The sequence below is a fragment of the Palaemon carinicauda genome, chromosome 18 (assembly GCF_036898095.1).
Source record: "Palaemon carinicauda isolate YSFRI2023 chromosome 18, ASM3689809v2, whole genome shotgun sequence".
NCBI lineage: Eukaryota > Metazoa > Arthropoda > Malacostraca > Decapoda > Palaemonidae > Palaemon > Palaemon carinicauda.
In genome coordinates, this window is record NC_090742.1 from 34968521 (window position 1) to 34990807 (window position 22287).

At 45.4% G+C, this 22287-nt stretch overlaps 1 protein-coding gene across 3 annotated transcripts in view; it reads right to left on the reverse strand.

The window, feature by feature from the left end:
• LOC137657767 (thiamine pyrophosphokinase 1) overlaps window positions 1–22287 on the reverse strand; it is a 360313-nt gene that overhangs the window by 103799 nt on the left and 234227 nt on the right. For all 3 annotated transcript variants that reach the window (XM_068392266.1, XM_068392265.1, XM_068392264.1), the window contains one exon: window positions 6697–6878. In XM_068392266.1, coding sequence (XP_068248367.1) covers window positions 6697–6838 — 142 coding nt within the window. In that variant the 5' untranslated portion in view covers window positions 6839–6878. The remainder of the gene's footprint in view (window positions 1–6696; window positions 6879–22287) is intronic.

Here is a 22287-nt window from a genome sequence, read left to right on the forward strand (position 1 = left end):
CTGTTAATAGATTGATAGTCGTCTAAAGAAAGCACACTAATAGGATAAATATTTTCTTAAAAATAATATAGTGTATTTCCTTTCACATTATGAAAATGAAATACAGTAATCCCTCACCTATCGCGGTTAATGGGGACCAAAACCGACCGCGATAAGTGAAAAACCGCAATGTAGGTTCCCTCCTATTTTTGGAATACGTTCCTTTTTTTATGTACATGTATATATAATTAAATAAGAGTATATTAACCCTATAAATGCATATGTTATCATTAGAACATTATAGAATCATGTAAATATATATTGATAATATAAATTATATACTTTACATAAAATAAAGTACGGTACTGTTCTGTATAAATACTGTAATATAAATACAGTATTTAATACATTACGTATACTGTATATACATTTACAATTATACATAAATAATATAAATAGAGTGTAAGTGTACATGTACATGTCGTCTTCTGTATTGCAATATTCGTGGTCTTCATGCAAATATCCAAGACCTTACAGTTGCGTCCAGACAGTATGATATTCTTTTGTGCTCAGAAACTTTGGTTTCTAATATGAGGCACTCATCTGAGCTCCTTATAACTGGTTTTAAGAAGCCAATAATGTTGAAACGTGATGCCATCCCTAGGGCCAGGGGAATGGCGGTGTATATTAGGACCGAGTACCCTGCTTCTCATAAGTCCTGCTATCAATGTGGATGTCATGAGATTCAGGTAATAAAAGTTTGTGGAAGGCATAACAACTTTTATTTGTGTTCGATCTACTGGAATCCAGACATAGATGATTCTATCTTCGATTGTCTTCTTATCATTATGGCTAAGATACAAAAAGATGATAGAAAGGCTTCTTTTGTCTTTGTTGGTGATTTTAATGCTCACCATAGGGAGTGGTTAAGTTCTATCTCTCCTACCGATCACCATGGCTTAAGAGCTTTAGACTTTGCCTCTGAATCAGGCTGTGAGCAAATCATAAATGAAGCTACTCACAGGTCTGGTAATTGCTTGGACCTCGTATACACTGACTCCCCTGGGGTTATAACTAGTAAGGTTGGTTCTCCCGTCGGGACATCTGATCATGCCTTGATTTCATTATTAGTGAAGACTGAGCAGCCTGTCCCTGATATATCATATTCTTGTAAAATTTATATGAAATCCCAAGCAGACTGGAATGGGATTTTACATGATCTTTTGTGCTTGAATTGGTCACAATTATATAATAGTGTAGATCCTGTTGTCCCTTTGAATGAGAATCTATTCAACATGATTGATAGGCGTATCCCTTCTCGTGTGCTAAGGTACCGAGTGAAGGACAAACCGTGGTTCAATGATGATTGTAGACGTGCTTATTTGGAGAAACAGGAGGCCTATCATCTTTGGAAGGGTAACAGATCAGATTTGACCTGGAACAACTATACTCAGCTTCGAGCTTTTGCTCAGAGAGTCTATGCCTCAACTGAAAAGGAGTACAATTTAACCATAAAAGAAACACTTTCTGGTACAACTCAGGAACATAAATGGTGGTCTACTCTTAAATCTGCACTCTTTGGTGTAGATGCAACAGTTCCTCCTTTACTTAAACCAGATGGCTCAGTCATTCACTGTCCAAAGGAAAAGGCAACCCTTTTGGCTGATGTTTTTGACAGTAAACAGAGTAATGAAAAACTTGAACTTCCTCATTCCTGTTTTCCTGAGGCTAAACTAACTAGTTTAGCTTTTCGATCTCGTGAGATTAAAGCTCTGTTGGTGGACCTTGATGCTTATGGAGGTGTAGACCCAAATGGTATTTTTCCTTTGTTTTTTATAAAGACAGCAGATTTCTTAGCTCCAAAGTTATCTGTTATTTTGCGCAAGTTAGCAAGAAGAGGAGCTTTTAGCACTAGTTGGAGAATTGGTAATGTTACTCCTCTATGTAAATGTGTTTGTGGTGGCTCAAATCCCACTGATTACGCCCAATTTCCATAACTCCCATATTATCTAAAGTTTTTGAACGTCTTCTGGCAAAACGTCTTAATAGGTTTGCTGAAGGTAATCATCTACTCCCTAGTTTGCAATTTGGTTTTCGTAAAGGCCTTGGAGCATGTGATGCCCTTCTCACAATCTCCAATGCTGTACAGAAATCCCTTGATTGTGGTCGGGAAGTTCGTATGATTGGCCTTGATTTTAGTGCTGCCTTTGACCGTGTTAATCATGAGGCCCTTGTTTTCAAACTGAAACAGTTGGGAGTGGGTGGGTCGTTTCTTAGCATTATTATTGATTTTTTAAGTAATAGATCTCAAAGAGTTGTTGCTGATGGGCACCATAGTGATTATAGGAATGTGATATCCGGTGTTCCACAGGGTAGTGTTCTTGGCCCATTACTTTTCATACTATATACACATGACATATGGTTTGGCCTAGAAAACAAGCTTGTTGCATATGCAGATGATGCTACTCTCTTTGCATCAATTCCATCCCCTGAATGTAGATCTAGGGTTCGTGAATCCCTTAATAGAGATTTAGACAGAATTAGTGCATGGTGCAAATTATGGGGTATGAAGTTGAATCCTAACAAAACTCAAAGTATGATTGTAAGTAGGTCAAGGACGGTGGCTCCTCAACATCCGGATCTCAGTATTGATAATGTTTCTTTAAATATGTATGACTCTTTCAAAATTTTAGGTGTGATTCTCGACAGTAAATTTACTTTTGAGAAACATATAAGGTCTGTGTCTTCTTCAATTGCACAAAAAATAGGCTTATTGAGAAAGTCTTTCAAGATTTTCGGTGATCAATCTATTCTGAAGAAGTGTTTTAATTCTTTCATTCTACCTTGTTTTGAGTATTGTTCTCCTGTCTGGTCTTCAGCTGCTGATTCTCATCTTAATTTGTTGGACAGAAACTTACGGTCTATTAAATTTCTTATTCCTGATCTAGATATTAATCTCTGGCACCGTCGTTCAATTAGTTCATTATGCATGTTGCATAAGATTTTTCATAACTCTGACCATCCTTTACATTCAGATCTCCCAGGACAATTCTATCCTGTTCGTAATACTAGGCAGGCAGTTAATTCTAATAGCCAGGTCTTCTCCATCACGAGGCTCAATACTACGCAGTACTCTAGAAGTTTTATTTCAGCTGTTACCAAGTTGTGGAATGATCTTCCTAATCGGGTGGTTGAATCAGTAGAACTTCAAAAGTTCAAAGTTGGAGCAAATGCTTTTTTGTTGACCTGGCGGACATGAGTCTTTTTATAGTTTATTTATGACATACAGTATTTGTTTTTGATGTTGTTAATAGTTTATATATGACATGTCTGTTTTGAGGTTGTTACTTATTTTAGAATGATTTATTGTTAATTTGTTCTCTTCATTTATTTATTTCCTTATTTCCTTTCCTCACTGGGCTATTTTTCCCTGTTGGAGCCCCTGGGCTTATAGCCTCTTGCTTTTCCAACTAGGGTTGTAGCTTGGATAGTAATAATAATAATAATAATAATAATACGTGTATATACAGTAGATATGTTTTTAGAACTCTTTTATTCTTATAACAAGATATGTAACTCACCTCTAACAATGACGATGATCTTGATAAATGATGATGATCTTGATTAATAACGATGAAACACCTGTGCAGTATGATGGAGGTGATGAAGATGATTTACTGCACATGTTAATGAGAGCTTTACTGCTCCTCAGGTGACGCCTCATCGTCAGTTGATAAGAGGCGGTGTATTGTCAACGACAGCTTCCGATAGAGCTGGAAAAACTGCAGGAGGCGGCGTAGTGGCTCAGTGGGAAGCCGGAGAGGCAGCAGGAGGAGTATCTGATGCTTCTGCAGAAGGTTTTTGGCGCACTAGGAACATCATGATAAGTTGTTGACGTTGCTTTTTCATCTGAGCAATGCCATTACAACCGTCAATACGGATACTAAATTTGATGGCTCTGACCATATTATCCTGCGCCATTTGTTGCAGAGCCCGTGCCATGTTGCAGAGCTCTTGCAGGTTGTCCAAGGTAAGGCCATGTTCTTCGGCTTCGGTGTCGTCGCCAACATCGGCTGCCTCTTCTTCTTCCTCACTTGCTGACCTTGTCATTTCGACAAGGTCCTTGTCAGTTAGGGGCTCCGAGTGGCACTCGATCAGTGATTTGACGTCATCCGTCGTCATGTCAGAGAAACCTTCGTTGGCTACTAACCATGCCAGCCTCACGGCCTTATCTACGGCGGAGTGGTGAACTTCGTCTGGCATAAATCCCTCATAGTCATGAACAACGTCTGGCCACAATTTTCTCCAACTTGCATTCAATGATTGCTATTTCATCTCATTAAGAGCTTTCTGAATGTTAGCCAGATATGTTGCAATGTTGTATTCCCGCCAATATCTCTTGAGGCTGAAGTCCTCGTCGTCTTCGTCGATGGAGGAGATGAGGCCCTCCATCGTGGACCTTGTGTAGAGGGCCTTGAAGGCCCGAATGACCCCCTGATCCATTGGTTGTATGAGGGAAGTGGTGTTGAGGGGCAGGAACTCCACTTGGACCCCGTCATAATGCAGATCCGTTGCATGTCTGCCAGCACTGCCCATCAAGAGGAGGACCTTAAAGGGCAGCACATTCTCTGCGAGGTACAGCTTTACCTCTGGGATAAAGCAGTTCACGAACCAGTCGAGTGTGAGAGCTTTGATTATCCATGCCTTTCTATTACTCATCCAATAGACGGGCAGCAAGTCTGTTTTTGTTTATCAAAGCCAAAGGATTCATGGACTTGTAAATTAAGCCGGGCTTGAGAATGAAGCCCGCGGCATTCCCGCACATGAGGAGAGTGACGCGATCTTTGTGGGCCTTAAACCCTGGCTTCTTCACTTCATCCTTGTAAAGGAACGTCTGGGACGGCATCCTCTTCCAGAAGAGGCCAGTCTTATCCATATTGATCACCTGCTCCGTGAGATAGCCACCTTCTTTAATTAATTTCGGGAACTCGTCCTCGACCTAATGAAGAGCTACCTCTTGGTCTGCTGAGGCAGCCTCCCCATACAAAGGAATGCTGTAAAGGCCAAACATCCTCTTGAATTTCTCGAACCAGCCCTTGCTGGCAACAAAACCACGTTTTTCTCGTGGGGCAGGATCATCATCTTCGTCAAACCATATGATTTCCTTTCGGTGTGTTACCACGTAATCTTCTTACAATATTCCCATCATCAAAACACAGAGTAACGATATCAAGTGTTTTAGTGGTCTGTATCAGTAGTTATGAGAATAGTACTACTCAACAAAAAATTAAGAAAAAAAGTCTGATGACATCATATTTCTGGTGGAAGGCGAGTGGCAAAATAAGGGATTTCCTTTCAAAGCGTTACTATTACAGTATTCCCATAGGCTAATTGAAAATTTGAGTAATGATACAAAGAATTTCTAATAATGTCAAAAGAAATGTGTAGATGTAATAGTGAATTAAAAAAAAAAAAGAGAGAGAGAGAGAGAGAGAGAGAGAGAGAGAGAGAGAGAGAGAGAGAGAGAGAGAGAGAGAGAGCGCGCGCTTTTCATATGATAATTAATGCTGCTGTAATATTTATTATGAAGATATTTTGATTGAGAAAATTATATAAACAACGCTATGTGCGCATAATTGCAGTACGGTAGCGTGATCTTGTCATCAGCTGATGCCTACCAAAAGTAAAGCCAAAGTAATTGTTGAATATTGAAATGCTCCGGAAACTGAAAAATAGCATACAAACATGCTATAATAAACCAAAATTAAACAATAATTTTTAGTGCAATACGAAAGTTTAATAATGAACTAAAATCTAAATACTGTGCGAAGCTTTAGAAATGAACTAGCCGTACACATGCACGCCCACACATACATACACAAAGAAAAAGAGAGAGAACATATTTGTATGATTAATAATAATGGCTATAAACAAACTACAATATATGAAAACTATAATACCCTGTAACATACTGGTGCTGATGTAATATTCATCATGAGTATATTTCACATAAATTAAGAAATTACATAAACAATATGCCATCCATAAGTGCGCATTATATTGATACGGTAGCAGGACCTTCAGATCAACAGCACAGCTGATCACAACCAAAGGTAAACAAAAATGTTGGATTTTGCTGATTTCTGAAATTGAAAAATAGAATACAACAATGCTTTATTAGAGCATATGATATCCTATGGGACAAGAAAATTAAATAATGATTAACAGTAAGAAAATATTGATAAAATATGACTTGGATGATTGACAAATCATAACGCAACTAAATAAATTTAAGGAAACTTCACTTTTTGAGTTAGACATACGTCAATATCGACTTATAACGCGTCCCTGTATTAAAGAATTTATTCAAGAATCTTTTCAAGTCAAATGAGAAGTCAAGGCAATGGAGGGAGAGAGCAGCAATGACTGAAATCTACCGAGCCAAAAGCAGAATGGGTGCTCAGCCCAGGTGTGTGAGTGAGTGGGGTAGCTGGCTACCACACATCCCTTGGGGTGGTTATCCCTCGCCAAAGGCCTTATGGCTAGTCTTTCAGCTACGCCAAAAGTATATCCCTATAAATAACGAAGGTTAGTATAGAGTAACAGAACAATTCTTATTTGATCATCACCAACACCACCACCTTCATACAATTTTTACTTTGAGTTTTCTCCACCTTCATTTTATTCTCAAGAAAATTACAGTATAGTGTATTGTACCTTTTTTCCATATATGCATAAAGAAGTTTAGATTCTTATGGTCTAAAGCTTCATTCAATAGCATCACACCATAAGGGCAATCTTGTGGGGGTTGATAGAAGCTAGTAACATCCCACCACAATCGTCCTGTTTCGTCTTCCATATTGGTCAAGAATCGCTTCAAGATATAACTATTTTTACAACTGAAATAAAATTAAGTTTAAATTATGAGACATCAGATACCTGTAGTATAAAATGATGATTTATAAGGTTAAAAAATCTTTATAATATTCCTGATATAAAATTTGTCATGAGCATTGTATTTTACTGTACGGGTATTGTATTACCTTGTAACAAAAGTATCTATTAGTCAACCAATCTGTCACGTTAAATATTAGCATTAACAAAAAAAAAATTATAAGATTAAAACAGTCAGCTCAGGAAACAGGAAGTACATCTGGACTATTTGGTGGTTGAAAAAGTGAGAGCTAAGTGGTCTGTCAAGTCGGAAGGGCTTCACCACCACCTGGCAGTAACTATGGAAGCCCCATTATAAATTTTAACAGCTGAATCTGGCTGTGCTGAAAGCTTACTTCTATTAAAGGATGACAAAGGTTTGCATTCGTGAAGGAACAAATACAACAAGAGTTTCATGACACAAACAGAGAAAAAATTCTGAAAATCACAAATTTTACAATTTATTTATAATTTTCCTAACTATACAAACTTGAGTCCTTTAATATTAGCATGATTTCACCTTGGCTGGAATTTGGCTGTTACAATTTATAACAAGGTGTCAGTATTTACTGGCGGGTGGCAAAGAAGCCCGGACTCCCAGCTAGTAAACTGAGTAGCCAGCCACTTTGACCTTCGCCTAAGGCTTGCGGGGTGGTTGAGGCAGGAGGTCAAACTTGATGGACTCAGGTTTGTATAGTTAGGAAAAACAAAATTACTTTTAGAATCTGTGATTAGTTCCTACACAAATACAATCCCTCATCCTTAGGAGGGAAGGAGCCCTTATAAAAATACTGGCTGGTTTAAAATCCCATGATGTTAATACACTCAGACCTGATTGAGGCGAGTGTTAATTCCTATCACCCAACACCTGAGAACAGATTCTCATGGGTTGGGCTAAGTTTCTGTCTGCTGGTAGATGGAAGAACCTATATTCTCACAAAGATATGATGTCATAATGTATGGGCAATTAGGTGTTAAATATCATATACAGTGATGCCTCACAACACAAAATTAATTGGTTCCGTAAGGGTTTCGTGAAGTGAATTTTTCGTGTAGTGAGTCGCCTTTTACAGTATATGTAAATATGATATTTTCATATCAAAATAAATTTTTGAATATACTTACCCGGTGGATATACATATAGCTAACGTCTCCGATGGTCGGCAGATTCAAAACTCGCGGGCGATCACGGTGTTGGGTTGCTGGGTGTACACTACCGCCACCACTCGGCAGGATACCATCACTATTCCCAAATTCTCCAGTTCTTCTCAGCCCGTAGGGTCTCTAGAGGGGCGGAAGGGAGGGCATTGAATTATATATATCCACCGGGTAAGTATATTCAAAACTTTATTTTAATATGAAAATATCACTTTAAATATTTAACTTAGCCGGTGGATATATATATAGCTGATTCACACCCTTGGTGGAGGGTAAGAGACCAGCATTAAACATTGTAGGAATATATAGCTCAAGAGTTTTGACAATAAAACAAACTTAAGTATTAGTACCTGAAAAGGAAGCTGACTTTGATGATACTCTGCCTCATTAGTCCGCTATCCTTATGAAGCCCAGCGATCCACTCAGGGGGCTGAAAGATCTCTAGGAGCTGTCATATCTGGGGTGAACACCCCTATAACAGGACCTCAACAATACCATTTACCTGGGCGCTCTCAAGAAACAAGTTTGACCACCCGCCAAATCAAAAGATTGCGGAAGACTATCTCAGTCTCCACATACAACCCCCAAAAAACAATAGTTTCAAGAGAAGAAAAAAGGTATTGGGATTAAGGGAATGTAGTGGTAGAACCTTCACCCACTACTGCACTCGCTGCTACGAATGGTCCCAACGTGTAGCAGTCCTCATAAAGAGTCTGGACATTCTTTAAATAATGTGAAGTGAACACAGATTTACTCCTCCAAGAGGTTGCGTCTATAATACTTCTAAGGGATCTATTTTGCTTGAAAGCCACTGACGTTGCCACTGCTCTGACTTCATGAGTTTTAACTTTCAATAATCTCAGGTCATTCTCACTTAAGTGAGTGTGCGCCTTTCTAATTAAAAGTCTAACAAAATATGACTAGGCGTTTTTCGACATTGGTAAGGAGGGCTTTTTGACCGAACTCCATAAAGCCTCTGAATTACCTCGTAACGTTTTGGTTCTGTCCAGATAAAATTTTAGAGCTCTTACAGGGCACAAGACTCTTTCAATTTCATCACCAACTACATACAACAGGTTGGGAATCTCAAAAGATTTAGGCCATGGATGAGATGGTCGCTCATTTTTGGCCAAGAAACCAAGCTGTAAAGAGCATACTGCCTTATTGGAGTAGAAGCTGATATTCTTGCTGAAGGCATGCACTTCACTAACTGTCTTTGCAGTAGCAAGGCTCACTAAAAAGAGAGTAAGGTCTTTGAGAGACGCTGAGTGTAGAGGTTCAAATCTCTCAGACATGAGAAACTTAAGGACCACATCCAAGTTCCAAGCTGGAGTAATAATTTGACGCTCCTTGGAAGTCTCGAAAGACTTGAGAAGGTCTTAAAGATCTCTATTGTTAGACAAATCCATGTTTCTGTGTCTAAACACTGCAGCTAACATGCTTCTGTAGCCTTTAATAGTCGAGGTAGAAAGGATACAGTTATTTCTAAGATGAAGCAGGAAGTCCGCGATCTGTGCTACAGTGGTATCGGATGAGGAAACAGAGGTGGACTTGCACCAATCTCGAAATACCTCCCATTTGGATTGGTAGATCCTGATGGTAGAGGATCTCCTTGCCCTCGCAATTGCTCTAGGTGCCTCCTTCGAAAACCATCGAGCTCTAGAGAGTCTTTCGATAGTCTGAAGGCAGTTAGACGAAGCGCGGGGAGGCTTTGATAGAATCTTTTTATATGAGATTGACGAAGGAGATCCATCCGCAATGGTAAACTTCTTGGAACGTCCACCAGCCATTGATGTACCTCGGTGAACCATTGCCTTGAGGGCCAGAGGGGAGCAACCAACATCAAACTGGTCCCTTCGTGAGAGGCGAACTTCTGAAGAACCTTGTGAAGGATCTTGAAGGGAGGAAAAGCATAAATTTCCAGGTGAGACCAGTCCAGTAAGAACGCGTCTATGTGGACTGCCTCTAGATCTGGGACTGGAGAGCAGTAAGCAGGAAGCCTCTTCGTCAACAATGTCGCGAACAGGTCTACGGTAGGTCGACCCCAAATCCTCCATAGTTTTTCACACACTTCCTGGTGAAGCGTCCATTCCATGGAGATGACTTGTCTTCTTCTGCTGAGGCAGTCTGCTATCACATTCTTTTCTCCTTGAACAAATCTCGTAAGAAGGGAGATGTTTCTTTCCCTTGACCAAACTAGATCCCTTGCGGTTACGACAAGGGAGTGCGAGTGGGTCCCTCCTTGCTTTGAGATGTAGGCTAACGCCGTGGTATTGTCCGCGTTCACCTGCACCACCTTGTTCCGAATCAGACTTTCGAAACTTTTCAAGGCCAGATGAACCGCCAGAAGCTCCTTGTGATTTATATGAAGCCCCTCCTGATCTTTGGACCAAAGACCTGAGCATTCTAGTCTGTCTAGAGTTGCTCCCCAACCCAAGTCCGAGGCGTCTGAGTACAACACATGGTCTGGGTTCTTGGGGGCAAGCGAGAGACCCTCCGGACGTCTGAGGTTGTCGTCCCACCAATTCAGGCACGTCTTGACTGAGTTCGTGAGTGGAATGGAAATCGCCTCCAAGCCCTTCTCCTTGTTCCAATGTTGGTTGAGATGAAACTGGAGAGGGCGAAGGTTGAGCCTTCCCAGGGAGACAAACTGTTCCAGTGATGATAGAGTTCCCAAGAGGCTCATCCATACTCTTACAGAACAACTGCTCTTCTTCTGAAATTGATGAATTTTTAACAGACCTTGCTCTAACCTTGTGGGCGATGGAAAATCCCAAAAACTCGACTCCATATCTCCATCCCCAAATAGAGAATAGTCGAGGACGGAGTCAGTTGTGACTTCTCTTTGTTCACAAGAAGACCTAATTCTTTGGCTAGGTCCAATGTCCATATGAGATCCTTCAGACAGCGGTTTAATGACGACGCCCTGATTAACCAGTCGTCTAAATAAAGGGAGGCTTTGATCCCTGACGAATGTAGGAAGCTCACTACATTCCGCATGAGCCTTGTAAAAATTAGCGGAGCAGGGCTGAGGCCGATGCATAGAGCTCGAAACTGGTACAATTCTTTCCCGTACATGAACCTTAGATAACGTTGAAAGGTTGGGTGGATCGGGATATGGAAGTAAGCGTCCTGGAGGTCGAGAGAGACCATCCAGTCGCCTTCCCTTACTGCTGCTAGAACAGATTTGGATGTTTCCATCGTGAACTTTGTTTTTAAAATGAACACATTGAGTGCACTCACATTTAGCACTGAACTCCAACCTCCTGTGTTCTTCGGAACCAGGAAGAGATGGTTGTAAAAGCCTGGGGATTGATGGTCCAAGACCTTCACCACCGCCCCCTTCTCTAACAAAAGAGACACCTGATGTTGTAAGGCCTGTCTCTTTACTTCCTCTCGATACCTGGGAGAGAGGTCTATTGGAATTTGTACAAGAGGAGGTTTCCGTACAAAAGGGATTTTGTAACCCTCCTTCAATAAAAGGACAGCCCATTGGTCCGCTCCCTTTCTCTCCCATGCTTGCCAGAAGTTCGTCAGTCTGGCCCCTACTGCTGTCTGAAGCTGTGGGCAGTCAGACTCTGCCACAGCTGAATCTGGCCCCCCTTCTCTTACCTCGTCTTCCGTCAGAACGAGAGGTGCCTCTGTTGGAGGCTCTGCCACGAAAGGGAGGAATAAATCTGGAAGCAGGCGTATCTAACTTGGGTTTGTTACTGGAAAAAGATGATGGCAAAACTTTCCGAGCTGTTTTGGCAACTAAATCATGCGTATCCTTCAACGCAAGAGATGACGCTATATCTTTGATAAGATCTTGAGGAAACAGAGCACGTGATAAAGGAGCAAAAAGGAGCTCCGACTTCTGGCACGGAGTAACTCCCAAAGAAAGGAATGAGCACAATGACTCACTCTTCTTTAAAACTCCTGCAGTAAAAACAGCCGCAAGTTCGTTAGAACCGTCCCTTATAGCCTTGACCATACAGGACATAATCTGTATGGCAGCATCATTGTTAGAAGGAGACACCTTCTTACTTAAGGCCCCCAACGACCAATCCAAAAAATTAAAAACTTCAAACGCCCGAAAGACTCCTTTAAGCAGATGGTCAAGCTCTGAAGAAGTCCACAAAATCTTGGAGCGTCTCATGGCTAGACGATGAGGAGAGTCTACCAGGCTTGAGAAGTCTCCCTGGGCAGAGGCAGGCACTCCCAAGCCGAGAACTTCTCCCGTGTCATACCAGACGCCTGAACGAGAACCTAGTTTAGAAGGAGGAAAAGCAAAGGAAGACTTTCCAAGACTTCTCTTGGTTTCAAACCAGTCTCCCAGCAAGCGCATGGCCCTCTTAGAAGATCGAGAGCACTAACTTCGTATAAGAAGGGGTTGAAGTAGTCCTGCCTAAAGTAAATTCTGAAGGCGGCGAACGTGGAGCAGCAGTCACAAAATGAGCTGGAAAAACTTCTCTAAAAACATTCATAATTTTCTTAAAATCAAGGGATTGTTGGACATTTCAAGGCTCTTCCTCTTCCGACAGGATCCCCAAATGCACATTAGTCGAAAGGGGATCATCAACTTCCTCTTCAGAGAGAACTTCATCCGATAAAAATGGAGTTTTTATGATAAAACAAAGTTTTATGAATACTTACCTGGCAGTTATATATATACAGTATATAGCTGATATCTCTAAATCGGCAGCCTTTTCCAAACGAGGCAACCGCCTTGTGGTGGTTGGGAGGTAGGTGGTAACACCCGTCACAGGGTGGTCCAAGGAATCATTCCCGTGTCCAAGACTTCAGTTCATCTATGCCCGACCTGTTTCCTGAGGGGAGGTGGGTGGGCCTTCGAATATATATATAACTGCCAGGTAAGTATTCATAAAACTTTGTTTTATCATAAAAACTCCATTTTTATGAATAGTACTTACCTGGCAGTTATATATATATAGCTGATTCACACATTTGGAGGAGGGAAACAGACAGTAACCATCGTTGGGGAAACAACAAAAGAGTTGTAGGAGATAAAAACACCTTGATTCCTTGCCTGCTAAGGTAGCTGATTCAAAGGTACAGCCTTTAGAGTGGCTTTCCCTTAGGAGAGTTTATCCAGGAGTAAACCTGCAATGCTGCAAAAAACTCAATCGAGTCTGTCAAAGGGATAAGACCAACAACTTGGCTAGACTTCAGAAACTACCTTCGCCCCATATAATAAAAACTGCAACCTTACTAAAACTAACCACCTAACCCTGCAACATAGACATAAACTATCTATCTAGACTGAGGGAACCGCACCACAAGACGAAGTCCTCAGACTATCATAAAAACACAAACCCTCATACATGCATATAAACCAAGGTTGAGTGGGGTTATTAACTCCTTAGCCTAATACAGAAACCGCAGCTATGTATGGGCCCAAGGTATAACGCTTGCCAAAGTCTACTCTCACCTCTCTAAGTTAATGAGAAGCGAAGACAGAGTTGCTCCTCCAGAAAATTGCATCCATGAATAGCCTAACTAACATATATTCCTGATATGCCAGAGAGGTAGCAATGGCTCTCACTTCGTGAGCCCGTAATTTCAACAGGGCGAAGTGTTCCTCCTCACATAAAAGGTGGGCTTCCCTAATTTTCTCCCTCAGGAAAAAGGACAAAGCATACTTAGACAGGGGTTTTTGGCGGATCTTTCACTGAACACCATAACAAGTTGGATGCACAGCTCACGTTCATAGTGTGAGCCAAAAAAAAAAACTTGAGGGACCTAACTGGGCAGAGGAGTCTTTCCTTCTCTCGACCCACTAGGTTAGTGAGGTTAATGACATCAAACGTCGTAGGACAGGGTTACGAAGGGTTCTCGCTCTTTACGAGAAAGATGAACCTTAAGGCACAAACTGCCCTATCCTAATTGAAGCTCACCCTCTTCCCAATCGCCTGGACTTCGCTGACCTCTTGGCATTCGCTAGAGTCATAAGGGAGAGGGTTTTCTTCGCTACAACTTGAAGAGAGGCTAGCGAGATAGGTTCAAATTTCTTGGAGCACAGAAACTTAAACACCACATCCAGGTTTAAGAGTACCTATTACGTCGTCTGAAAAGACCCAATGAGGTCCTGCAAACCTTGATTTTGGGACAACTCTAGGCCTCTATGCCTAAAGACGGCGGAGAGCGTACTGCTGTATCCATTGATGGTAGATACAGCCAGCTTAGCATCCTGTCTGAGGTACAAGAAGAAGTCTGCAATCTGGCTCAGAGAGGTAGTGGATGAGGAAACTTGTGCCGCCTGCACCAAGCTCTAAAGGTCTCCCACCTAGATTGGTAGACTCTTTGTGAAGAGATCCTCCTTGCTCTGGCGATAGATTTCGTCGCCTGTGCCGAAAAGCCTCGAGATCTGACAAGCTTCTAGTCAGTCTGAAGGAAGTCAGTTGAGAGCAAGGGGGGTAAGATGATACCTCTCGAAGTGGGGTTGTTTGAGAAGATCTGGACTTGCCGAAGTCTTCTTGGGAAGTCCATCAACATGCTCATCACTTCCGAAAACCATTCCCTAGCAGGCCAGAATAGAGCCGCTAGGATCGTTCGCCCCGAATCGAGGAGAGCGAATTTCCTGAAGACCAGATTGATGATCTCGAACGGGGGCAACGCAAACATGTCCACCCCCGTCCAATCCATTAAGAAGGAGTCCACTGCTACAGCTTCCTCGTCCGGGACTAGGGAGCAGCAGTAGGGGATCCTCTTCTTCCAGTTGGAGGCAAAAAGGTCTGTTACAGGTCTGCCCCACAACATCCAGAGACTGACAGACTTGCGGGTTGAGAGACCATTCTGAGGGAAAAACAAGCCTCTTCCTGCTGAGCATGTTTGCCCCGAAGTTTCTTGCCCTAGAACAAACCTCCTTTCTAGATCCAAGAAATCAGAACGAAGGCGTCCTTGATCTCGACACACGATTCGACTAGTGTCATCACGAAGTCCTAGATTCTCATGTTCAAAGTCATGCCTCATGCTAGAACTTCGACGTCGAGCGTCCTGAAAGACGAGGCGCCGATCGTCCTGTAAGACGTGGCGCCGATAGTCCTGTAAGACGTGGTGCCAAAAGTCCTGTAAGACGTGGAGCCGAGAGGTTAACAGAGCGAGACGCTGAACGTTCTAAGAGACAAGGTGCTGAGCATCCTGGTGTCAGAAGAGACTCTTCTTGTCGACAGGAAGACCTAATTATTTGATAGGCTCAACGATATCTAAAAATCCAGATACAGGGACGCTCTGATTTCTCCAGAGAGCAGTATTCCGCTACATAAAGCAAAAGTTACGTGAACATGAGAGGGGCGGAGCTGAGACCAAAACACACGCCCGAAACTGACCCATTCTACAACCGTTTTTCCTTGTAAACAAACCTCAGATAAAGTTTGATTGCATAGCCTGCCACTTAGACTCCTCTCTAGAACTGGGAGAGAGAATCGTTGTAGTTAAAAACTAAAGGAGGTTTCCCTATAAAAGGAAAAAGTAATCCTCCTTCAGAGGAAGGACTGACCAAAGGTCTGCTCCCCTCTTCTCCAAAGATTTTGATGTCTCCATGGAGAACTTTGACTTCTGAACGAAGGTGTAAAGAGCATTTACGTCCAGGACCGGACAAAAGACTCCCTCTCCCAAGAGAGAGACATTGAAGTTGCAAAGTCGGTTAGGCAGAAGTCTTATCGGAGTAACTAACAAAGGAGGATTCACTCGGAAAAAGATTTCGCATCCATCCTTAGTAAAAACACGGACCAAAGGTCTGCTCCTCTCCTCTCCCAGGCTCGCCAGAAGTAGCAAAGTCTGGCCCCTACTGTTGTTAGTCATCAAAGGTTTCTGTTCTAAGAAACAAAAATTAATATATTCTTAAAGCTCCATTAATGACCACGTGAAAACTCAGAGGGTGGGGAACATGGAGCAACAGAACTTAGGATCCTCTCCTTCTGTTAACCTCAAACAATTCAACAGGAGAAAAGTGATCACTAAAGTCATCCTTGACAAAGATTTTATAAGACGTGGCGTCGCCCCGAAAGGACAAGCTGCCCTCGTCCCGAAAGACGAGGCTGCCCTCTCCCCGAAAGACGAGGCTGCCCTCGCCCCGAAAGACGAGGCTGCCCTCGCCCCGAAAGACGAGGCTGCCCTCGCCCCGAAAGACGAGGCTGCCCTCGCCCCGAAAGACGAGGCTGCCCTCGCCCCGAAAGACGAGGCTGCATTCGTCCTGAAAGACGAGATGAGGCTGCATTCGCCCTGAAAGACGAGGCTGCATTAGTCCTGAAAGACGAGGCCGCATTCGCCCTGAAAGACGAGGCTGCATTCGCCCAGAAAGACGAGGCTGCATTCGCCCTGAAAGACGAGGCTGCATTCGCCCTGAAAGACGAGGCTGCATTAGTCCTGAAAGACGAGGCAGCATTCGCCCTGAAAGACGAGGCTGCATTCGTCCTGAAAGACGAGGCTGCATTCGCCCTGAAAGACGAGGCTGCATTCGTCCTGAAAGACGAGGCAGCATTCGCCCTGAAAGACGAGGCTGCATTCGTCCTGAAAGACGAGGCAGCATTCGCCCTGAAAGACGAGGCTGCATTCGTCCTGAAAGACGAGGCTGCATTCGCCCTGAAAGACGAGGCTGCATTCGTCCTGAAAGACGAGGCTGCACTCTCCCTGAAAGCTGAGGCAGCATTCGCCCTGATAGACGAGGCTGCATTCGCCCTGAAAGACGAGGCAGCATTCTTCTGCCACGGGCTTGAATGAGAAAGCAAAATCGTCTCTAGTACTTGCTATATAAACTGTAACAAAATATTTTTATAAAATATTAAACTGACATTTCCATAATGAAATAAACTTTCAAACATATTTACCCGGCGGTCACAAAAAGAAAAAACAACCAGGCAAGAGTCGAGATTAAAAATGACAAATTCGAAGATAATTTGTATTTTTCCTAACCATACAAACCTTAGCTATTTACAAAGGGTTACCTTTTAGCGTAGCTGAAATGGCGAGCCATTAGAATTTAACGAGGGTGTATTACCCCCGCGCTAGTTAGCGGGGGGGTAGGGGAGTGGTAGCTAGCTACCCCTCCTCCCCTTCACACACAGGTGAATACTCACTTTCACTTAGAGGTAGGACTTGTCTTGGGGGACAGGGCTGGCGGGCAAATATGTGTAAATAGCTAAGGTTTGTATGGTTAGGAAAAATACAAATTATCTTCGAATTTGTCATTTGTTCCGTAACCGAAATACAAACCACGCTATTTACATTGGGTGACTTACCCCTTAGTAAGGGTGGAAAGTCCCCAGCCATACTGGCTTTGGCTTTACCCGGGGACTCAGAATCCGAGTGAGTCGCACTCGAGAAAAGGAGTCCCTGCACCTCAAAAGTTCCTTGCTCCGCAAGGAACCATGTGGCCTACGTAAGCTTGTGTGTGAAGGAAGAAGTGTGACCCGTCCTAGGCAGTTGACCTGGAGTTCCAGAAGGAACTCTGGGCTAGGACGTTCCCAATACCACCTCGTCAGGGTATGGGGGACGCGACAGTATTGACTCAATACTCGGAACACAAGGAAGCATGGTTTACCTGCAGAGGTTCGAGGTCAGCTATGCAGAGACCAGGATGCTGCTTCCCCGTAGAGGGGATGATGAAGAAAGAAGTAAGGGCCAGACATACTTCTTTCGTTCATGCAGACTAAAACCTGATAACAATGCCCTCAACCTTCTGCTACCTGTCCAAAAAGGAGCCTGAGGTTAGACCAGCTGTTGTGTAGCCACCACAGAGCGATAGAAAACGTATCGAGACTCCTGTGGGTCACGCCCTGCAGGAAGCGGGCTGCGAAGGTCATTAGACGCTTCCAGACTCCAGCTTGTAGCACCTGCGTCACAGAGTAGTATTACTCGAAGGCGAGGGACGTTGCGATGTATCCAACATCGTGCTGTAGGGCGACGTGACGGGGGAGGGTCTGGAGACAGGTCGAGATGAATGTCCTTGAGTCCGGGCTGAAGAGGTATACTGGTGACTCTCCCCCCATGTCCTCCTTGTGCTCCCAAATCGGCTGCAACTGAGGACAAACTGCAGCTGTTCCCAGCGCTAACCTCTCCATTCCTTTACTGGCAAGAAAGAGAAGGTCTTGGGACATCAGATACAGAATGGAGACTCGAAATCTTGAATGAATCGGACCGAAGGGCCGGGACCTCCAGATTCTGAGTCTAGCCAACAACTCAGGAGCGAGCCTGAATGTTGCCTTCCCCTCTTCCTTAGAAAGGGGGGAGTCGTAAGAGACCAAGAAGATTGCTTACACACTGGTCGTGGCCAGAGTGAGCAGGAGACCCAAGGCGGAATACAATCCGAGGCCTGTCGTAAAGGGTCTTGAAAAGATCTCTTAAAGGACTAAAAGTCCGAGCCATGCTCCAAGTTGGAGGTCTTCCTCCGACTAGGGCAGGGACGATCGTAGCTTCGCATGAGCGAGGATAGATCCAGCGGGCAGGAAAAAGTTATTCCTTTAAGCCTGAAGGTCAGGGAAAGGCTGAGCGACAGGCTTCATTGCCGAGAGCGGAAAGGAGTTTCCTCCCGCCGAAAGGCAATAAGACCGTTATTGCTGGAGAAGAGGCCTCAAGGGAAGAGGTATATCTCCCATGGCACCAACCACCTTAGACTCTTCACTTTGCCTGGGAGACCCCTGTGGATGACTATCGCAGATGACGCGACCTCCGTACCGCGACTGTAGCGGGTTGTCTCTTCTTGAGGAGGAAGCGTAGTGTCTCCAGGCATGAAGCCGAAGCGACGCCCCGGTTCGGGAGAGATGTCGCAGGGTGGTTGCTTGAGTAGTTTGCGCCGTGGGAGAAGCTCTCCCGGGAGTTCCGTCAGGGGAAGCAGAGGGTCCAGAAACCGTTCTGCGCATAGTCCCAGAGGAGCTCTCCCATTGAAAGGTTGACAGACAACCTGGTCTTGTTGAGACCCATTGTCCACAGACAAAAAGGAGGGAAGACGCAGGCGTCGAAGTTGTCCCACCATCACCGGAATGCATCTTGCCAGAGTCTCGGGGTCTGAGACTGGGGGGAAGAATAGCGGAAGCTTGAGGTTCCAAGCTGTCGCGATCAGGTCCCCCAGACCAGCACTTGCTGGTTACCCAAGGTCAAAGACCCCCAGGTACACTCTCTCTACGAGGCTCTGCTCGGATAGTCTGAGAGAACATTCCCCTGCCTGGAATGAGAGAGCCGATGGTGGTATTGAGAGAATCTCAATCATCCCGGTATCTCTACTGCAAGATGTGAAGGTGTGAAAATGCGTCCCCTGCTGGTTAGAATACGCCAGAATCATGAAGTCGACGGGCACGGGGCGACTCGGCAGGAGCTGTAGGATCTGTAGAGGGGCCAGACTAAGGCCCCTAAGCCTGCCTGAATGATGGACAGGTATCCTTCAGGTCTTGACCATAGGCCTGGACCGGAACATGCCCCCCCCCCCCCTTTCCTTTGACGAGTCCGAGAACCGCATCAAGAATGTGGGGAAAGGACGAGAATATCCACTACCATCAAGAGGCTCCATAGGACAACACCCATTGCAGGTCTAATAGTTCCGCTGGTCCCATAGGGCCAGGGAGTCCGGTTAAACATTGCCTGAAGCCACCGGAACTTGGATCGCCCCACATGGAACTTATCCTGAGGCGACCGTTCGGACTATAGACGGGTCAATGAGGAAAGGAGAACTAGGAAACGTTCCAAGGTAGGGCTGAAAGCTCTGCTTGACTGAGAATAGGTACTGCGACTCTCCTCAGTCTTGCCACAGTCAACCGAAAGGAAGGCTCGGAGGATGTGGTAACAGAATCTGGCGTCCCCAGGTGGTCACCCATCCAAGTACCGACGTTGCATAACCTCGCTGGACGGACGAGAAGCGGAGTTTCCAACGTGGTAAGGCCATTGACTCAATATCATGGCCAGATACTCCAGATGTTGAGGCAGAGGAAGAGAAGGCTCCAAGCAAAATACCATGAGCCCACACTCATGGTAAGCATCCGGAAGCTTGTCCCGGTGCTGAAGAAGGTCGAACCCGAGCCTACCGGAGTTGACCAGCCCTCCAAACAGCAGAGGAGGCGGAAGCCTGCACCTGAGCGGCCAAGAGGAAGGCAGGGAGAGTTCTCTGGGGAAACAAACCTGCTATGCCACGGCGGGATAGCCACACTGCATCATAAGCAGGAATACTTGCAGTCTAGGCTGAATTCGACGAGCACCCTGGAAGATGGATGGAATGGAAACTGAAAGTACCCGTCCTTCCGATCCAGGGTTTAAGGAGTCCTGTCGCCTCGTTACCAGTCTGATCGATTCTGCTGGTCTACGCTGGCCGAAGTTTGTTCGACAAACTTGATCAGGGCTGAGAGGTCGACTACGGACATCCCCTTTCAGATCCTCCCTTACAAGAAAGGATCGACTGAGGGGGCCGGGGGTGAAGCCGTCGATGATCCTAAGGAAGACCTTCGCCTAAGGTATGGATCATTCTGCCCAACCGGGCAACTCTGCTGACGCTATGGCATAGAGGTTCAGAGACACTGAATTCGCTGACAGAGACGGCAGGCGCGATATCCTTGGCTAATCACAGAGATTATGCGGGAATGGGCATAGGGAAGCTGTCATTCGGATGAGTAACCTTAAGCATCCTCCCAGCGAAAAACCTGCAATCCTAGAGTTCGTGAACTCCTTTTAGGACTATGCCCCCCCGGGGGAGTCTCCCGTGCCATCTGTTCCTGACAGGAGGAAACTGCAATTGGACACCTTGTCCCAGTTGTCGTAGCCGATAACTTAGGCCGACGTGGTTGAAAGAAAAGGGCGCTGGAGCCCTGCAGAGTCTGGAAGAAAGCGCCTTGGAGGAGTGAAACCGGAAGTCGATTTCCTCCGCACAGCAGCTGTCAAGTTTCTGTCCTTGGGCACAAACAAACTCTTCTCAAGGATGGAAGAGTGTCTGAGGTCGTCGACCTCCACAGATGAGACACCCGAAGGAAGCCCTCAGTCAACGCGTCCAGATGGTACAACATCGAGCTTGTCCGCAAGTTAGATACTTAACGACGAAAGGCCAAGGTGCCTGAGCTCGAGAGGAGGAAAGTACCCCTGATCTTCCTGTAGCTTCCTTGAACCAAACCTCGGGCCGTAACCGAGGAGGGAAAGAACTTGGTAAGCTCCCAGAGGAAGAGGTAAGCAGTCACCCATTGTCCGATGGAGAAATCTCGAACGGAAAGACCCCCGCCAAAAATCCTTCCAGGGAATGACGGGGAAGGGCTAACCCAGGTTCAGGAAAGAGAAGTGTTGCTCAGATCTCCCTTAAGTTTCTCCTATTCTTGCAAGTGCCATGCTCTGCGTTTACGGGGTGAGGCCGTGTTCTGGAAATACGCTCCAAAAGAACTCGCCAGGCTGCGAAAAACCCCATTGGGAATCGTGGTCGCAATCGCCCTGGAGCTCGCGCGACGGAAATTCAAAGATTTTCGCTGGGCGAACGTGGAAGCGCCCATGCGCGGTAACGCAAACGAAGGTGAGCGAAGGAGCGCAGAAGGAGGGCGAGCGTGGTAGGAAGGGCGAGAGCTGGTGGTCGGCGAGCGATAACCCATAGACGAGCAATGGATACTGCAAGAAATAAGCCGCCGTTTGTGCGAAGAAACACTGTAGGTTCGCGCGACGGAACACCATCCGTCCGCGCGATGGAAAAACCGTTGGTTCGGGCGTGGGCGAACATTGGAGAGCATGGGCGCGGACGCGCATGAGTGTAGACGTGCAGGCACGTGGGCGTGTGGGCGCGCAGGCGAGTGGTCGCGCGGGCGCACAGGCAAGCGGTCGCGCGGGCGAGCGGGCGCGCAGGCGAGCGGTCGTGAGGGTGGGCAGGTGGATGAGAGCGAGTCCGAGGCGGCGAACGCAAGCGTCAGCGCGATGGCGAGGAAACGCGCTGCCGCGTGGGCGAGGAAGACCGCTGGCGATATGGATCAACAAGCGATCAGGAGCAGCATGTGCAGGAGGGCGATCGTGCGATGGTGATCAGCATGCGCCTGGTGATCAGCATGCGCCTGGTGATCAGCATGCGCCTGGTGATCAGCATGCGCCTGGTGATCAGCATGCGCCTGGTGATCAGCATGCGCCTGGTGATCAGCATGCGCCTGGTGATCAGTATGCGCAGGGTCGCGCGATGGTGATCAGCATGCCAGGGTCGCGCGATGGCGATCAGCATGCGCAGGTGGGCGGTCGCGCGATGGCGAGCAGCATCTGCAGTTGAGGGTCGCGCGA